The 18,593-nt window shown below is 27.4% G+C and overlaps 1 protein-coding gene across 1 annotated transcript in view; it reads right to left on the bottom strand.

Moving 5' to 3' along the window:
* Positions 1-306: 306 nt before the first annotated feature.
* LOC100204897 (putative elongator complex protein 1) overlaps positions 307-18,593 on the bottom strand; it is an 80,318-nt gene continuing 62,031 nt past the window's right edge. Inside the window, exons 24-33 of the mRNA XM_065815010.1 lie at positions 17,517-17,611; positions 16,123-16,186; positions 15,912-16,049; positions 15,766-15,827; positions 15,082-15,144; positions 14,046-14,106; positions 13,451-13,670; positions 8,839-8,966; positions 7,623-7,847; positions 307-492 (exon numbers count right to left, since the gene is read on the bottom strand). Of these exons, the coding sequence (XP_065671082.1) occupies positions 416-492; positions 7,623-7,847; positions 8,839-8,966; positions 13,451-13,670; positions 14,046-14,106; positions 15,082-15,144; positions 15,766-15,827; positions 15,912-16,049; positions 16,123-16,186; positions 17,517-17,611 (1,133 nt within the window). The 3' untranslated portion in view covers positions 307-415. The remainder of the gene's footprint in view (positions 493-7,622; positions 7,848-8,838; positions 8,967-13,450; positions 13,671-14,045; positions 14,107-15,081; positions 15,145-15,765; positions 15,828-15,911; positions 16,050-16,122; positions 16,187-17,516; positions 17,612-18,593) is intronic.

Genomic DNA, 18,593 nt, shown 5'->3' with positions numbered 1-18,593 from the left:
TATAACCCTCTCTCAACTCCATAACTTCGAAACATGAACTTTGACGAACAAGGCCGCTGCATGGAGAAACAAATTGAGCGCAGTACTACCAGGGACATGGTGGGGATTGAACTCAGAACCTCTCGCTTATAAAGTGAGTGCTCTACCACTACAGCAAATACATACATACACACACACATATATATATATATATATATATATATATATATATATATATATATATATATATATATATATATATATATATATATATATTAAAATACTAAAATTTATTAAATAAAAATTATTATATAAAATAAAAAAATATTTATTTAAGTTATTACGTTATTCATTATTAAGTTGTTATTATGTTATGATTATTATCATGTTAGTCATGCATTAATATCTTGATGTGTTCTTTATATGAAGCATGGTTCTACACTCGAAGCATGTGAACTTTCCATTGGATGTTGGGACGCATGGTTGGCTGCACTGATATAGGAGTATTGCTCTCTAAAAATGGTATTTAGTTTTATTTATACTTTCAGACCTAATTTATTCTAACAAGCAACAACTCTCTAAATTAGGAGTTACCAAAAAACAAAATATATTATCATAGAGGATAAAAAAAAAAAAAAAAAAAAAGACAGCTGACAGAAGAAAAAACTGTAAAATGTATGAGTCATAAAACCATGAAGATGAATATTTGTTTTTAGAACATGAAGGGCAGATACAGTAAAAAGTTGTAATTTTACTGAATGACAAGTCACAAGAGATTGAGTTCTGGTTGAACATAGCTCAATGAGTAGCAACCATAACAGTATATATAACATAACAGTATATATAACATAACAGTATACATAACATAACAGTATATATAACATAACAGTATATATAACATAACAGTATATATAACATAACAGTATATATAACATAACAGTATATATAACATAACAGTATATATAACATAACAGTATATTTAACATAACAGTATATATAACATAACAGTATATATAACATAACAGTATATATAACATAACAATATATATAGCATAACAGTATATATAACATAACAGTATATATAAAAAAGAGAATGACTATGACAAATGTAACATTAAAACAATGGGACAAAAACTTGGCAACTAAAGCAGATTCAACTACATTTATAATATGATTTAAAAATTGTCTAGAAAGGACATCATTAGAAGAACCAGCCTATGTATGACAACAGTATTCCATGCAAGGACAAATAAACAATTTATAGAGGTAGAGAATAGTGCCTCCAATACCAGTAGTACCAATACCGGTATTGGTTTGGCTCAATACTGGTATTAAAAATATATGTAGAGGGCTTGTGATATAGCAGATAAGATTGCCCTCAATATGTGAAACACAAAAGTAAATAAAATATCTAAAACTTCCAGTCGCGATAAACAATGCTCCCGGTGGGATAAAGATAGCTAGATAACAAAAGACGTGTTTAAAATGTGTAAAACATGTATTACTACCTATATTACTTCCTAAACGCGTCTTTTATCCATAGGTAGCAACTAGCTATATATTCGCTGGTTAGTCACTAGCTTATTTCCTACCGGGCTTGTTCATCTTGTAATGAGAGTATAAAATCACACCAGCTAAAGAGTTTGGGATGGAGAAAATAATAAGTTGTTTAATTGAATTTTTATTAAAAAAATTATTGTTAAAAATATTTAGTTAAAAATAAAACACTTAAAAGTAAAATTTTGTCTTCCTTCTATTAATAAAGCACTAATTTAAAATATTATCATTAGCTTTAATGTTTACGTATGTTTGAGTTTTGCACTAACGTAAATATGAAAAGTTTGAAGTTGTTACATTTGAGAATACTTTTTGTAAATTTGAATTTTGTAAAAAGGTCAAGATTACTAATTGTTTTTCATGGTGTAACTTGCTAATGGTATGCCGTGTAAAGTTATAGAATTAACAGCAATTATAGTTATGCTTACTAAAAAAAAATTTATGCAATTTGAATTAAGAACTAAAAATCAAGATTTTATGTCTAATAGATAGAATTACCTTAATATCCAGAAAAACATAAAATGTTCTGAAAAGTATTCAAACTGTTCAGCACCAAATGAGTTGATGAAACCTCTGCGTAGTTTTATTTTCTGCGTGATAAAGAAAATCAACTTGCAAAGTGTAAGAAGTTCAACAAAGAGATAAAATCAAATAGTGGAAGTACCAGTGTACTGCATGCACACCTAAAAACTAAACATGAAATTGACTTTCAATACCGGTATTACCAGTATTGAAATTATTGAGTACCGAAATACCGGTATTGAAAAATGGTATCAGTATTAGAAGCACTAGTACAGAATAGAATTTGTAGTAATGAAATGATGAATATAATAAACAAAGGCAACTTTAGTAGATGATAACATTGTAATTGATGACAAGGAAAAGTCAGTAGTGAATGATAACTTAAAAAGACATAAAGTAGAGGACTCAGTAAGAGGGTTGTTTGTACATTTCATATTTATTTATCAATAATTATCAACAATATTGCAATAATTGTAAGCAGTAAACAGCTTTATTTGGGTTAATATTCACAAGATACTGCAAGCCCAAAGCAAATGCAGAAGAGAAATCATGTTCAATATTAATATTCTAAGCAATCAAAAAGTTATGACTATCAGAAATATAACTAATATATGAGTACCCCAGAAACTTGTGGTAACCCAAGTTACTATAAATGAATAGAAGCATTAGCCTTGTTGGAAAGGACAACTTTAATATTGCGATTAGAAAGAATTGACTCAGTAATTTCATAATAATTTCTAGATACAACTTACAAAAAAGACCAGCAGGCCAGATCTTACCACAAGCTTCTGATATGTCAATCCTTTGCCTCACTGTCCCCATTGAATGCACAATAGAATCTTTCTGTTATAACAGTTAACAAGTCAGCTGTAGAACAAGCGGATCAAAATCCAATTGTTTGTCAGTGACACAGATCAAGGAGTGAAATTAAGTAATTAGTGTTGCCTGAAAATTAAGTCGCAAGGTTTTGAGTAAAAGATTGAAAAAGACAAAAGATTTGATTTTTAATGCTTGCAAGTTGAAGGATCAGTGGTGCTAGAGTGAAGTCATTCAATTAAGCAGTCAAGAGCATTAAAGCAAAACAAAATAAGCTAGAGCAATAACAAAAATATTAGAGCACATCATTATATCACATCAGAAATTACATAGAAAAAAGTGCAATCTTGAAAAAAATGAGAATTATAATAAACATAGAGAAAGGTAATAGAGTAAAAAGATGCTTAACAGAAGCACATAAAACATTGATCAGTATATATAAATCTGATTTCACAAAATATAGTTGAATTGATTCATTATTATATGCCTAAGCTGAGCATTTGACTATTAAAGACAAATCAGCTTTCAAGGTTAGAAAAAACCAAAATGTCAACCTTAAACTATTTTTAGTTAACATCAGGTCAGCACAAAATTTTCAACACAAAGATTTCACCATAACAACATATGAATGAGATCGATAAAAAATTGTTGAACTGAGACGGTTGTCGATTAGGTTGGTTTATAAAAAAGATAACAGCCATTAACATTGAAATTGAAAAAACAGCCGAATTTAAACTAGTCTCACAACAAGCAAGTAAGCATGATGAATTGATTTAACAAATGAAAACTTACTTTGACTTTAGCCCTGTTTTAGGTTATTAGAGAACTTAGCTTGATCATATATAGTGTATGGCACCATAAGTAATAAGCTATGCATTTGCTAGAGCTGCATCCTTTTTAGGAGATCACAAAAAGAGTTTTATAGCCATTACCAAGCAGGCACAAACTTCAAACCATAAGTAAAATAAAAATGATCCCGGGTAACAGGCAGGCCTAATTATATGCTAGCCTAATAGATGTAGAAGGGTGCAAGGTTGGTAAAGAATAGTCTTCTGTTGACCTCTAAATTCTCTCCCCAGAAGACTACTTACAAAACAGTAGCTGGCTGCAGTTAATGTCTGCCTAAAATGAGTGTTGAGACACTGCCACTAGCTTTTACTTAATTAAAAGCCCAAATCAAGGATGGATATTTTAAGTCAGTTATTACTTTTCCTAGTCTTTAACTAGAAAAGCAAATCTTATAAGGCAGCAGGATATGAGGCAGGTTGTACTGAATTACATCTTACCAATAGCAGGGTATTCATGATAATCTTGAATCCGACTAAAATATATACCAATATAAAATATTGGTAATATAAAATCAACTTTTATGTCACCAATTTTACTTATAATTCACAAGCTTATGTAGCTTATTTCATGCTTATTGCATGTTAATGTGTTTTTTATAAAAAGAATCTATTTACCAAACCATGTTTTGAAGAAAATATATAAAAAAAAGATTTTAAAAAAGTATGATAATGTTAGTTCATATCATGCTAATTATATATTTGAAAAACTTCATAAAGTTTGCAAAGATGAGAATCTTTAATTACTGAAAATGAATTACAGTAAGCCATCTGAAGGTAAAGCTGTTGAGAGAATGCAGCAAAAAAAATCATCAACATTTATTGATAAAGGTAACAACTTGACTGCAACAAAACACATCAATACAGCATGACCAGCATGCATCAGCATGACACTATGAAAATTGTCTAACAACTCGCAAGTATTACAATTTAATGGTATCAAGAATGTCAGCTCATATCATTCAATACAGCATTTTGCAGAACATAAAATTGTAGAGATATTGACATTTTGATATTGGCAAAGATGTTGATCTATTATATAGTGATACTAAATTTGTATCTGACTACCAAGCCATTCTTCAGAATAAACATTTATTAAACTAGAAAAAGCTAAAAATGCCAAAAGCAGGAAAAAACAACTTTCTGTCAAGAGAGTAGTTATTGCCAAGGTTGTATTTGGCTCCGGCCAAAATCCGGTCAATTCTATAAATTCGGCTCCGGCAAAAAGTTAGCAAATCTGGCAAAATTTTAGTCGGATTTCTGAATTTTGGTCAGATATTTATTACATCTTTTTTGCCCTTGTTTACATGTATACTTTATATTTTATTTATACAAATCAATGTTCTTTGTAATTCTATATTTCTATGAACTCCATGTTTGTAATGGTATCTGTATTTACATTTCTTTACAATTTAATTAGCTAAGCCTAATTGCAAACAACAACTCAACGAAAAATTCTGAAGAGAAGACACACAATATTCTGAAGAGAAGACACACGATAGAGTCTGAAGTGATGACACAAATGTGGTTAAATATACATTCAATAAAGTTACATTGCAGAGGCTATCGATGCAAGATGGAAGTCAATCTGAGAATGCTGAGCAGCAGATTAACAAAATTGAAGAAATTCCAGTAAAACAAGCCCAGCTGGATAATTCTTCTACATCATCATCATTACCAGAACTAAATAGACACACTGATCCACTAGAGTGGTGGAGTGACAACATGCAACTATTGCAAGCTGTGGCAACAGTAGCTCGCATTTATTTGGGTGCCCCACCAACAAGTTCGCCATCCACATAATGCCCCACCAACAAGTTCACTCCTGCCACATAATGATAACATATATTTATGCCAATATTTCTAAAGTACAATTCGAAACTGACATTAAAAAAAATAGTTGAAACTGAAGTTACTTTACTTCATTTCAAATTGTTTCAATTGTTTCAATTGTTGTTGTTCAATTCAAAAAAGTTTCAATTATTTATCAATTATTTTTTTATGTTATGTTATGTGAAAATGTGTCCTTCTATTTAAATAGCAACAATTAAGTTTAACAGAAATCAGTTGCCACTTGGTATTGATAATGGTCAACAATGTTGACCACTACCAATATCAAGTAGAGATGTACAGGATTTCAGCTCCTGTAACTTCGTTTCAAAATCTGGCCGGATTTGTCAGTAGAAATCTGGCGAATCCGGTACAACCCTAATTATTGCTTGTTAGGTAAAAAATTTAAAAAATCAATTATATTAAAAAAGGATTTGGCAACATCAAAAAACATTCTTTATATGATGTGACTCAAAAATTTTATGTGAGAAATTTCCTAACGTTTTTATTTTAAGGGGATGGACGGGCTTCCAGTAAAAATCACATTTAGATTTTTTGCTCTAAATATCTTGTTATACAGAAGGTGAATAGGCAGATAAAAAAATGAGTCTAGACAAGGCATAGAAATTAGTTGGTAAAAATCTTGATCATTACCAATGTTACTGCACAACAGATCAAGTCTTTGTATTCATGATAGGCAAAAAGTATAATGAAGGATCTTTAAAAAAACTGATAGAAAAATCAATTCAAAACAATGAAATCAATTGATGAGGAAGGCACATCTTTATTAACGATGATAGAAAAAACAGTGACAACAATGATTAAGATGATGAAATTTAATAATAATACAAGTACATGATATTATAAAATAAATTATAACTCAAATACCATACTGACATAGATTAAGATTAGAAGACAATAACAGATAATTTTTTCATTTTCTAGTGAATTGTTTCTATCATCAGTTTGTTTATTCAAGTACATTTTATTATTGATGAGTTAACAGCATAAGAGACAGTTGGTGGGCTGTATTACATAACAATCAGGGATGCGGAGTCCCAAAAGGACTCCGGATTTATATCTCTACTTTTTCCAAGTCAGTAGTGCCCAGAAGCTCACAACATTGTTATTGACTTATGATCTGCTATAAGAAAAAAGTTCATGAGATTTAATGACTTGAAACATATTGTTTTTAAGCCCAGAGTCCCGCAGTCCTTGCTGCCATTATACCTAAGGACTCTGGGTTTAAAAATTGATTGTTCCTCTAACCTAAAAGTCTTAATTTTTTTCCTATTAATAGTCCATAAACTTATTTATATTTTTAGAGCTCCCGGATACCAAAAACTTAAAATAATCTTTTTGTGACTTTCAAATACAGAGTTTTTTGTTGTGACTCCGCATCCCAGATAACTGTAATATAAATTTTGCAAATTCATAATTTTTTTACTATTTATGTAAAAATATTGTCAGTGTTTATTGTATTCTTATTTTATTTTTAATAGTTATAGCCACACAAATCTTTTCATTTCTTAAACAACAATTTCTAGACTAAGGACAACTTTTTATTTTTCTATGGTAGGTTATTATATACAAAAATTATTATATAAAAATTAACAACTAAAATTCAACAAAAATTATTTAAAAAATGTATAAAGGTTGAAAGGATTTATATCCAAGAGATTGAAGAAAAAGATAAAATGTAAAAAGTATCAAAAGATTTATGTGTAATGAAAAGGAAAGAGCCGAGCATAATCAAGTTTGTAAGCTGGGTGTAATCAAGTTTGTGAGGCAAGTGTAATCAAGTTTCAAAATATATATAAACTTTTTAGAAAAATTTAAAATTAATGGTGATAAAGGTGTACTTATTATTTAAAAACAAAAAAAGTAAAAAAAATAAAAAAAATAAAAATTAAAAAAAATTATTTGAAATTTTTAGGAATAAAACATTTAATAAAAAAACAAATGGATTCAAGAAGTAAGTTGTTATAATAATATATTTTTATTACAACAATATTTATACTCATAATAGTATATATGTTGGAAAATGTAAAAATAAAAATTAGTTAACCAAACCTTTTGTATTATTTTGATGCATGGACAATTGAATTATGGAATGGACTGTTGAACTTGGACCAAATTTGCAAACATTATCATCTGAGTTTTTCATGTTTTCTGTCCAAATTTCTTTTATATTTAATTCAATAATATTTATTAGACTTTCAAACTCATTTTGTATTGTTTTTGCTTTATCATCAAAATAATATAAACACATTACTTTCAATAAGTCAGAAATTTCCTCTAAATATAAACAAAAAAACAAACACATCATCAGAGAGTTTAGAAATAAAGAGTCAGTGCTCTGTGTCAATACAACAAGTTATATATATATATTATATTTTATATGGAAAATTTAATTTTATATATAACAATCAATGTAGCAACTCTCCTTAATAATTCCGATGCTAAAAATCATTTTTACCATGACAACTCAGTAACTCCATAACAACAACTTTTACAATATGGAGATTTTAAGGATTTAGTTATTGATAGCCATTCATTTATAACTACTTGCATAATACTCATGTGGGTTTGATTTCTATTGTTTTATTATAATGTCTAAATTTTAAACTTTAAGTTTTGTGTTAAGAAAGAACATAAAATTTAAAAAATAATTTTCTTTTAAGTTTTTCAAACAACCTTATTTTACAAATAACTTAAAATTCAAATTAAAAAAGGTTGTGCACAAAGCTTTCTAGAGATGTTCTATATAAACAATTCTGTATTCTATGACATGTTTATTTCAAAATACTATGAGCTACTTTTGCCATTATTAGATCACACATAAAATTATTGATAGGGTCACACATAAAACTATTGATAGGGTCACACGTGAAATTATGTATAGGGTCACAAAATAATTAATAGTGTCAAAAAAATGCTTTTTTAAAAAACTAGCTTTTAGATTTTCACAACTTTAAAATACTTGGTCCATTCGAGCATTTAAAAACATTAGCAACAGTATTTCTATTTAAATTCTAAAAACCCAGAAATTGTTTTCTTTTGTTTTCACAATAAAGTTTCTAAATTGCCATTGCAAAAAATTTGTTAAACTTTTTAATCATTAGACTGATGTATATATTCCCACTCACTCTTAAAATTACTAACAGAGTGGTAAATTTAAAATTTGACTAATTTAGAACTTCCAAAAATATTTCGGAAGCCATTTGTATTTTAAAACTTTGATGAAAAGAGTTTTATGTTTTAAAATTTTTTTAATAAAATTCCATACCTTTCATTTTATCAGTTGTTGTAATGATTTCAGCTAGAGCTTCACGCAAGGCAAATTCTTCATGAACACTACCTTCTTTCAAACTATATTTCTTTCGGTTTACTTTCTTGCGACTTTTGCTTGAATGGCTGTGTAGAAATTAAAATTATTTTTTTTTGGAAACCTTCTAAAGAAACTGCTACAAACTATTTAAGAAAAAAAAAAATTTTAATTTTCATTTAATACAATTGCAATTATGTGCACAATATCTCTAACCACAAAATAGCAGGTACATATTTTGCCATTCGAACACTACATAAACTTCAAAAATTAGTAGCTATAATAAAGAAACAATGCAGCATATTATTAGGTTAGTAAAAATATGTTTTTTTACAGTATGTATGATTTAATGAACATTTTATTTAAAGTGGATCTTATAGTGGTTCTAGTGAAATTTTAAAGTAGGATTTTAAGATTTTAAAGTCTTAGCTACTTAACAAACTTATTTCTTATTATTTAACAGACCTACTCTTTACTATTTAAAATAACTTTTTTTAAATTTATTTTAAATTTATTAAATTTCTTTAAATTTAGATATATTTGTTTTACTTCAAAAAGAAAATTTTTATTTACTTAAAAAGCAATATTTCACTTATATATTTTACTTCAAAAAGAAAATTTTTTTTTACTTGAAAAGCAATATTTCACTTATATATTTTATTTTTGTTTTTAGTTTTGTTTCTGGCGTTTTTATTTGAATTTTAATTTATTGTGCGTAGTTTTTTTCTACCGTTGGTATGGTAAGTGATTTATTTAATTATTTTTACTTATATTGTGCAGCAGATTAACACTTTTCATATCATTAAAAAAAATATTAGTGCTTTACAAATTTGGGTATGGTTGGGTTTTGGCTATTTGTAGTGAATCCTTTTTTACTGCAGTATGGAATAGGCGTAAGTCGCGGGGTAAAGCATAAGTGGCAATGATGTTTGTCTGACGGGATAAACTAGTTATAAGTGCTGATCCTCATCGAAACGCCAGTAATAATAGACGCGACTCTGAGGAGATGTTTATTACTTAATCACTACACAAATTATGTTTACACATTGGCATTAATGTTTTTTTTTTCCATTCTGAGGCCTTTCATTGTTATGCATACTTTTTATTTTTTAATGTATTTTTTGTTTGGTGATATATTTTTTTTGTTTATCTTATTTCATTTTAATATTTATATAACAATTTATTTTTTATTATTATTATTATTGTTAGTACTGTTTAGATGCATTGTCTGTCTTATTTTAAATATTCCTCTATTAATCTTTATTTTTGTCTTGACAACTGTCAAAATATGCTTTGTTTGAAAAATAATTCTCCTTTATTCTAATGTATTTCATTTCTTCCCTCAGGCGTTCACTGCTCGTGTGTGACCATTCGGCGAATTTTATATATGTCAGAATTATATATATGCCAAAGTTTATAAATAAATTTTATTTTAATATTTATTATAGCAACTTAACATAAGTTACTATAGTATAATAAACCGATTTAAATTTGATAAAATGTGCATTTTTGTCGGTCCCAAGTCAATATGCATTCTACTTCATGGTTTTCACATTCTTGTGCAGCAGCTATACCTAATTGTAATCATTTTTTTCAAACGAACAATTCTCTTGAGAACAAACACCTTTTTTATTATTTCAAGAAATCAATGTTAAAAGGTGCTGCCTGATGCTAAGCTCCATTATTTCCAGGTTACTAAACCTCGTATCTTATCTCAGAAGTTAGGCTCTAGAGACTTATAGAAAATCTTCAACAGTGTCATTAACAAAGGTGAGTCAAACAATTCATCTTTGATTGATGGGTCTGATCTTATTACTTCACCAAAGGCTAAGCAGAACTATTTGCAAAGAACTTTTCTTCTAATTCGACTCTTGAATCTAATGGCCTTACTGTTCCTATCATTTTAGTTAAACAGATTAACCCATTATTAAACATTCAAATCACTTCATCTTCCGTTGCTAAAGTTATTTTTCAATTAAACTCTACTACAGCTTGTGGTCATGACAACATTAATGTCATAGTCTTACAACAGTGTTCTCCAAAACTCTCTCTTTTTTTCTTTCCAATATCTTTATTTCTAACAAGGCTGCAAGCAAACATTATTAGAGTTGGAAGTTAATGGAAGAGAAAAAATGAAGTTTATAGAGCAAGATAACAATTGACAGACAACTTAAAAGATTGTAAATTATATAAATCAGGAAAGCAAATGAAGGAAGCGAATTTCAAAGAACTGATGTTTGTGGAAAAAACTAGACAAATAGGAGTTTTTGGAGCAATTAGGAAAACTCTTCAACTCTCTCTTAACTATTTAATAAGTGCTTGAATGAATCTTGTTTTTCTGCCTGCTGGAAAATAGCATCTGTGGTCCAATTTTTAATAACTCCCGAGAATATTTGGACCCCTCCAACTATGATCCAATCAATCTTATCTCTTTTATTAGCGAGGTCTCTTTGAGTCTTTGATCAACAAATTTTTAACATCTTGAGTTTAATAACTCTCTTACAATCAACAAACTATACAAATACTATCTAATAAAATCTATACAAATACAATCAACAACCTATACAAATACTACAATACAGGTTTAATAATCTTGTTCTACAGCTGACTTGCTGACTGCTGTGACTGAAAGATTGTATTGCGCATTAGAAGAAGTGACTGGGGCCCCAGCCCCGGCTAAAAATAAGACTTTTTACAAACCCTACTCCAGCTTCTGCCTTGGCAAAATTATAAGATTTATCAGGGGTTGATACCCTCGGCTAGAAAAAAATTTATAATACTTTATATGTTATAATTTTATACTTACATTTAATATTTATTAAATACTGGCATATATTTGTTGGCATATAAATGTTTGTTAGAGAAGAAAAATGATTTAGGTATCAGCATGTAGAGAGGTAGCAGTTTTAGGATTAAATGGCAAAGGTAAAAGTAAGGAAACTTGAAGAGAGTGCCTTACATATTGCATGAATGAGCTTTATTTAAGAAAAGAAAATGCTCTAGATTGTTTATATTGGAGAAACAGCATAAATAAGGCTAAACCCTGATGATAATGATGATGATGATGAAAAATATGACAATGATAACTTTGATGTTCATGTTGAAATAATAATGATGTTCATATATGCATATATATACAAAATATAACATGAATTTAAAAAAAAAAACTTTACGAGGTATAAATGGCCTTGGCAATATTTTATCAGCCCCTTTCCTGGTTAAATTTCAACCCCAGTTGCTTTCTACATTAGATGGTAATGGGAAGGCAAGGGCTATTGCACTTGACATTTCTAAAGCTTTTAATAAAGTTTTTTAATAAAGCTTATGGAGAAGACCATGCTGGTCTTCTCCATAAGCTTGCTTTTTATGGTGTATCTGGGAAAGTTTTTGAGATCAAATCATATCTTTCTTATAACTTTATTAGTCATCCTTGAAACAAGCCAACACTTTTCTTCATTTCCAGTAACTTCTGAGGTACCTCAAAGTTCTATCCTTAGTCTTGTATTGTTTATAATTTACATTAATGATCTTTTTGACAATCTTTTATCTAAAGAGAATCTATTTGCTGATGACAAAACTTTATAGTATTGTCTTGACAAAAAGTCTTCCTATTCAGTAGCTTAGAATAGGCAGCCGATCTTGAATCTGATCTAATTTCAGTAACAGATTGGGGCTTGCAGTGTATGTAATTTCAACTCAGATTAAACTCAGTTATTAACTGCAAACAACTATCGCAATACTGTTTATACATTCCTATAATAATAAATGGCCTTTCTCTTACTGAGTCCTCTTATTTACATCTCCTTGGATTATCCTTTATTACTGACCTAAAACATGAAAATCATATATACAATCAATTACAAAGTTAGCATCTGCTAAACTTGCTTCTCTATATCATGCTCGCCATTATCTTACCCATGATTCCATTCTCTACCTCTACAAATCTCTTATTCGTCCCTGTATAGAATACTGTTAAAGTATTTGGGCTGGTTCTTCTAACAATGCTTTTTCTCTTCTAGACAAGGTCTGAAATTGTAAATGTAATTGAACCTGCTTTTTCTGGTAAGCTTCAGCTTTTTTCCCATTGTTGTAAGGTTGCATATTTTTCTCATTTCTACAAATACTATCATGGTTGCTGCTCAAAGCAAACTATCATCTATAGTTCCTAAACTAAAACTTATTCTTGTTTGACTTGTCATTCAGCAAAGTCTCATCCTTTTACTGTATATGTCCCTATATGCTATAAAAACTATTATTTGTCTAGTTTTTTTCTCCACATATTAATCCTTTGAAACTTTCTCTCATCTTTATCTTTTCCTAACTCATACAACATACAACCTTTTAAGTCTTCTGTCAACCAATTCCTTGCTTCTTGTTTCCTAGTAACTCCCAACTTAATAGTGCTCATTCGCAAACTTGCAGTAAAAACAAACAAAACAAAAAATTAAAAAAATAGTAACAATAATAATGAGTAGCCTATATTAGTAAAGATTTAAATATATTATATGTGTCATATAGAAAAGCATTTAAATATTTTAAATTTAAAATTAAATACTAAAAAAGAAAAATTTACCCAGACGAAGATTGAGAACCTCTTGATTTTACTGAGGATGTTTGACCAGTAACACTTGAGGTATCTGAGTATATATCTGAGTTTTCTGTTTCAAATTCAGGTCCTTGTAAAATCTCTAATTTGTCTTTTTCTTTTTTTTTAACCACAACTTTTAAACGATTAGTGTGTTTTATAAATCTTGTTTCAAGGTCTTTTATTTTTGTTTCCGTTATCTCACAACCTTTAATTTAAAAATAATTAAAAAAAAGCAAAATAAAATCCTTCCGCTTTCCCATTATAAAAGAAAGTTCTTCAAAAGTAATTCAAAATCAAAGCCTTCAGTAAAAACTCTTATTCAATAAAATAAAATTCACAGGCCTTAAATAAAAAATGATTTCAATTTGCAACCAATAAAAATAAAATAAATTAATAGCTTAAGAACAAAACAATTCAATGAATTTGTAGTCATGAATTTGTTTTAATCAACAAAAAATATAGTAAAATACTTTTTGGTAAAAATATAACAAACTAAATTAACCACTTTTACACCCTGATTTAATAATGGTAAAAACAAAAATCATAAAATATTAAACAACATTAGAGCATAAAAACATACATTCATGTATACTAGGTTTTAAGTTTGTCTCTATCAAGTCTTCACGTTCATACTTATGCATCTAAAGATTAAAAAAAAATCAAGACTAATTAGAAATTCAAATTTTTTTTCATGGTTAAATTGGTCAATAAATATTCAAATGAATTTAAGGGGGCGACTGAATAAGCACAAATTTCATAAGTGCGAAATGACATAAGTGCGAATGGTGTAAGCGCGAACTGGCATAAGTGCAAAATACTAATTTGCACTTATGCCAATATTTGCAATTTTATCTTATAACGCTGATTTAGGTGAGCAGTGTGACGTTATACTGAAATAGGCTGCTGCTGGGGGCTTTAGTACATACATCAACTGACAGATAGCATGACTCGGAATGGAGTGCTGCTACATCGACTAAGGGTTTGCAATGAAACATATTATTTATGTTATATTTGCGTAAAACATTAAACAAGATAATATTATAAATTAATTAATATTACAATATTATTAATTATAATATAATAGATATTTAAATATGCAGATTAAATTTAGTTGCTGTTATTATGATTTCGAAAACTTTCATTTAAAAGCAATCGATTTAAATAAGTTTTTTAACTTTTAAATTTATCTTATGATAAAAATTATAAAATAAAATATGAACAATAATACGAATACCTATATAAAAAATTTTTTTTTTGAATATTTTAAAATTTTTATTCTTAAAATATTTCAAAGAATTAAAAAACTTAAATATTCAAAAACTTTCTATATAATTAGGGTTGCCAGACATCTGGATTTTACGGAGGAGAATATAAACCGGTAATAATATTTTTTTTTACTGTGTTTTCCTCCTTCAAAAAAGCCACAATTCTGGTAATATTACTTATAATGTATAGTTTTAATGACAGTTGTCAATTAAAAAGTTGTTTTAGCTATTTGAAAAGTTACAAGAAGATTGTGGAATTAGTCAAAAATGTTTTATTAGTAATATGATATAGTTATAATAGTAACATAAAAAAATCTTTTTACTAAAGTGCATTATAGTAAAATGATATACCAAGTGAATTGCATGAAACCACAAACCACCTTTTAACAAACACATTGCACTTTCTTCAATGTCCTGCAATTAAAATTACATATAAGTTAATTTGACATCAATTAATTTCAGGGATGCAGAGTTCAAAAAGACTCGAGCCTTAAATCTCCATTTTTACTTGGTCTCTGGTTTCCAGAAGCAGAATGTGTTGAATTACTCATGATCTACAATAAGGAAAAAATTTATGAGATTTAATAACTTGAAACCTATAATTTTTAGTTTAGAGTTTTAAAGTTGTTGCCGCCATTATACATAAGGACTACACTAAAATTTGATTGTTCTTTGAACCTTAAAGTTTTAATTTCAAATCAAAAAGTAGTCCATACGCCTCTTCACATTTTCGGAGCTCCTTGATACCAGGAATAATCATTTTTTGATTTTTAAATCAAGAGTCCTTTTTGGGACTCTGCATTAATTGATATATTAAGTACATACAATAACATATACATAAAGTTCAATTACAATATAAAGTAAATCTAAAATTACATAGAATTACTAAAAATTACTAAAATTACATAGAATTAAACTATAATGTAAACTTACAAAAAGAGAAGAAAAAAAGAAAAATTAAATTTGATAACTGAAACTAATTAATAAAATAACATAAAAGAAATATACAAATGCAGAAAAATGGTTGTGAATTACCTTAACATAATGCTCCAATATATCTGCTGCTTCTTTGTACATGTGCTCATTTTTCAAACGCTCTAATCAATTTTAAATATGAAAGTTAAAATATTAAACAAGTGCATAAATTATTAAATTAAGAGTAAATTATTAACATTACATACCACTCAAATTTTTATAAAGAGTCATTAAACTTTGTGGCGAGTATTCAAGAAGCCTGGCTTCTGTTAAAACCATATTCCAATTTTTGGTTTTAGTGTATTGTTCTAATGCTTGCTTTCTGAAACCACATCTACTGTAAACTAAAAAAAAATTAAAGGAAGTTTAACAAATTATTTCAATAAAATTCTTTAGTAAAAAAAAAATAAAACTAACCGATTGCAGCATCTTCATATAACTTTTGTTGTACTAAGTATGAGGCATAGTCCAAACTAATTTTCTATAAATACAATAGAGCAGAATATTATAGAATTATATTACAAAATATATTATTAAGCAAAACAGGTAGAGCTTTTAGTTTTGTAAGTAAAAAGCTTAAAACAAATGAAAAATCGATATGGAATAATTTTTACTGATAATTGTTAAAAACAAGTTCTGCTATTAAAATCTAAAAACCGAAAACACTATTTTTTTTTAATTTTTTTGGATTTTGTGAGAAATAGAGCAAATAAATTTGATTTCACAGTAAATAAAAATAAAATATTTTAACATAACTAAAAATAAAACAGAGTAGAAAAGTGGTATTCTTCATATAGTTACAATTTTATTTTCTCAAAAGTTTCCAGTTGATCTAAAATGCTTAATGTGTAGTGCGAACATTTTCTTATAAGAGGAAAACCCAATCTAATTGTGTAATTGTGTAAATCGTTTAAAAAACTCAGTGGTAAGTACATTTATTATTCAAACCAGATGTTTTTACAACAAAAAAAACAATGCAGATTCACAAAGTTAATATAAACCTCTCAACCGAAAGTATAATGGCAAAATAACAAATGTTTTTTTGTTAATATGTTAAAAATAAAGTGTTTTTGTAATTTTATTAAACTTAAAACTTATTTTCTAATGTTTATTTACAAAATAAAACATAACTTGTCTGGGCACTTGGGAATCCGTTTAAAAATCTGTGGAAACTTAATGAAATAGAAACTCAATCATATTAGTTATAAGACAACTAATTAACGGCATATGCATAAATAACTGCTTTCATTTGTGACAAAATAGTCACCATTATATATATATATATATATATATATATATATATATATATATATATATATATATATATATATATATATATACCCACATACATATACATATATAAATGCAGCATTAGACACACACAGATGACATGATACAAAAACATGAAGTTGCGGGGCTTCAGTAAATACATCAACTACCTTAAGCCTGCTGTCGCAAATGAGTGCAGCATTCTATTCTTTCATTATTCTTGATTTTTTTCTGAAAAATTAAAGCACGCATTCTTACAATAAGAGCTCAAAAATGATATAAGAATATATATATATATATATATATATATATATATATATATATATATATATATATATATATATATATATATATACATACAGCCCTCGGAAGTAGGGTTGGCATTCGGCAATGCCGACCTAAAATTGTTTGAGGTCAGCAAAAAATTGCCAATCTAGTTTCATGGATTATGGTTAAACCTTTGTGCCAAATTTTTTTTGTATATATACAGTATATATACATACATAAAATACTAAAAATAAACAAATAAAATAAAAAAATACCTTATACTTTAACGAACTGGTTTCAAACAACTGCAATGCTTGCTTGTAAAGACGATGTTCCTTAACAAATGTTGTTAACTCATCAAAGCAATTTTCTAAACATATTAAAGAAGATTAAAAGACTTTAATGAGTGAGTGACTTTATAAATCGTAGGACTTTAAGAAACTCAACTGAACACTTTTAAAATTAAAACTTATTATTTCCTTAATTTGGAAATAAACTCTTTATTGGCAAAAAGCCATTTATATGGCAAAAAGCCAATTATAACTTGGATCATATAATAAACAACTCTACCTTGTTAACAATAAAATACAAATTCAAGAAAATAATAGTTATTTAGTTTTAAATAAAATCTAAAATATTTTATATTATTAAATATCCCTGTTAGTTAAAGTGCCGCTTAACTACTGTATTTCTAAAATATTATAAACACATGGTCACACCTACTCAATATATGATTATTACTCAGTGTATGATATTACTCAGTGTATGTACCAAATAATACCATTTATAAAAAAAAAGATTTTAACTAAATATCCTTTTATTACTAACATTCTTCTTCTCAATCGAAACCAAATTAAGAAATTTATATTTGAGTATATATTTAATGAATATTAATTTTATCTTTTATTATTATTACTTTTTTTATATTACTGTATTTATAAAAATATTATTTTATACTGTCTTTTATAACTCTACTAATACTACTATTATCAGTAATTTATCTTTGTTTTTAAAATCTTATTAACATTATTTATAATGATAGTGATTCAATTGTAGTAATAGTTTTTATGGTTATTGTCCTAATTTTTGCAATTATTATGTTTATTTTATTAATTTCTGTCGTAGTTATAAACTTTACTATAATTATTTTTACCATTAGTTATCATTTTTAGTAAAGTTATCATTATATAGTTACTATTTGTTTTTTTATTCACATTATTATTTTTCTTATTATTTTTCTTATATTATTATTGCAATTATTAATATCATCTTTATTTATTAGTGCATTATTTTCCTTTCTTTTTAATTTTTTTTTCTTATTCTTTTTTTTATTCTTATTTTTTTATTCTTTC

This window comes from Hydra vulgaris, chromosome 13, assembly GCF_038396675.1.
Source record: "Hydra vulgaris chromosome 13, alternate assembly HydraT2T_AEP".
In the NCBI taxonomy this organism is placed as follows: Eukaryota; Metazoa; Cnidaria; class Hydrozoa; order Anthoathecata; family Hydridae; genus Hydra; species Hydra vulgaris.
Note: the sequence above shows the minus strand (reverse complement) of the source record. Positions and strands in the feature narration are given on the sequence as shown.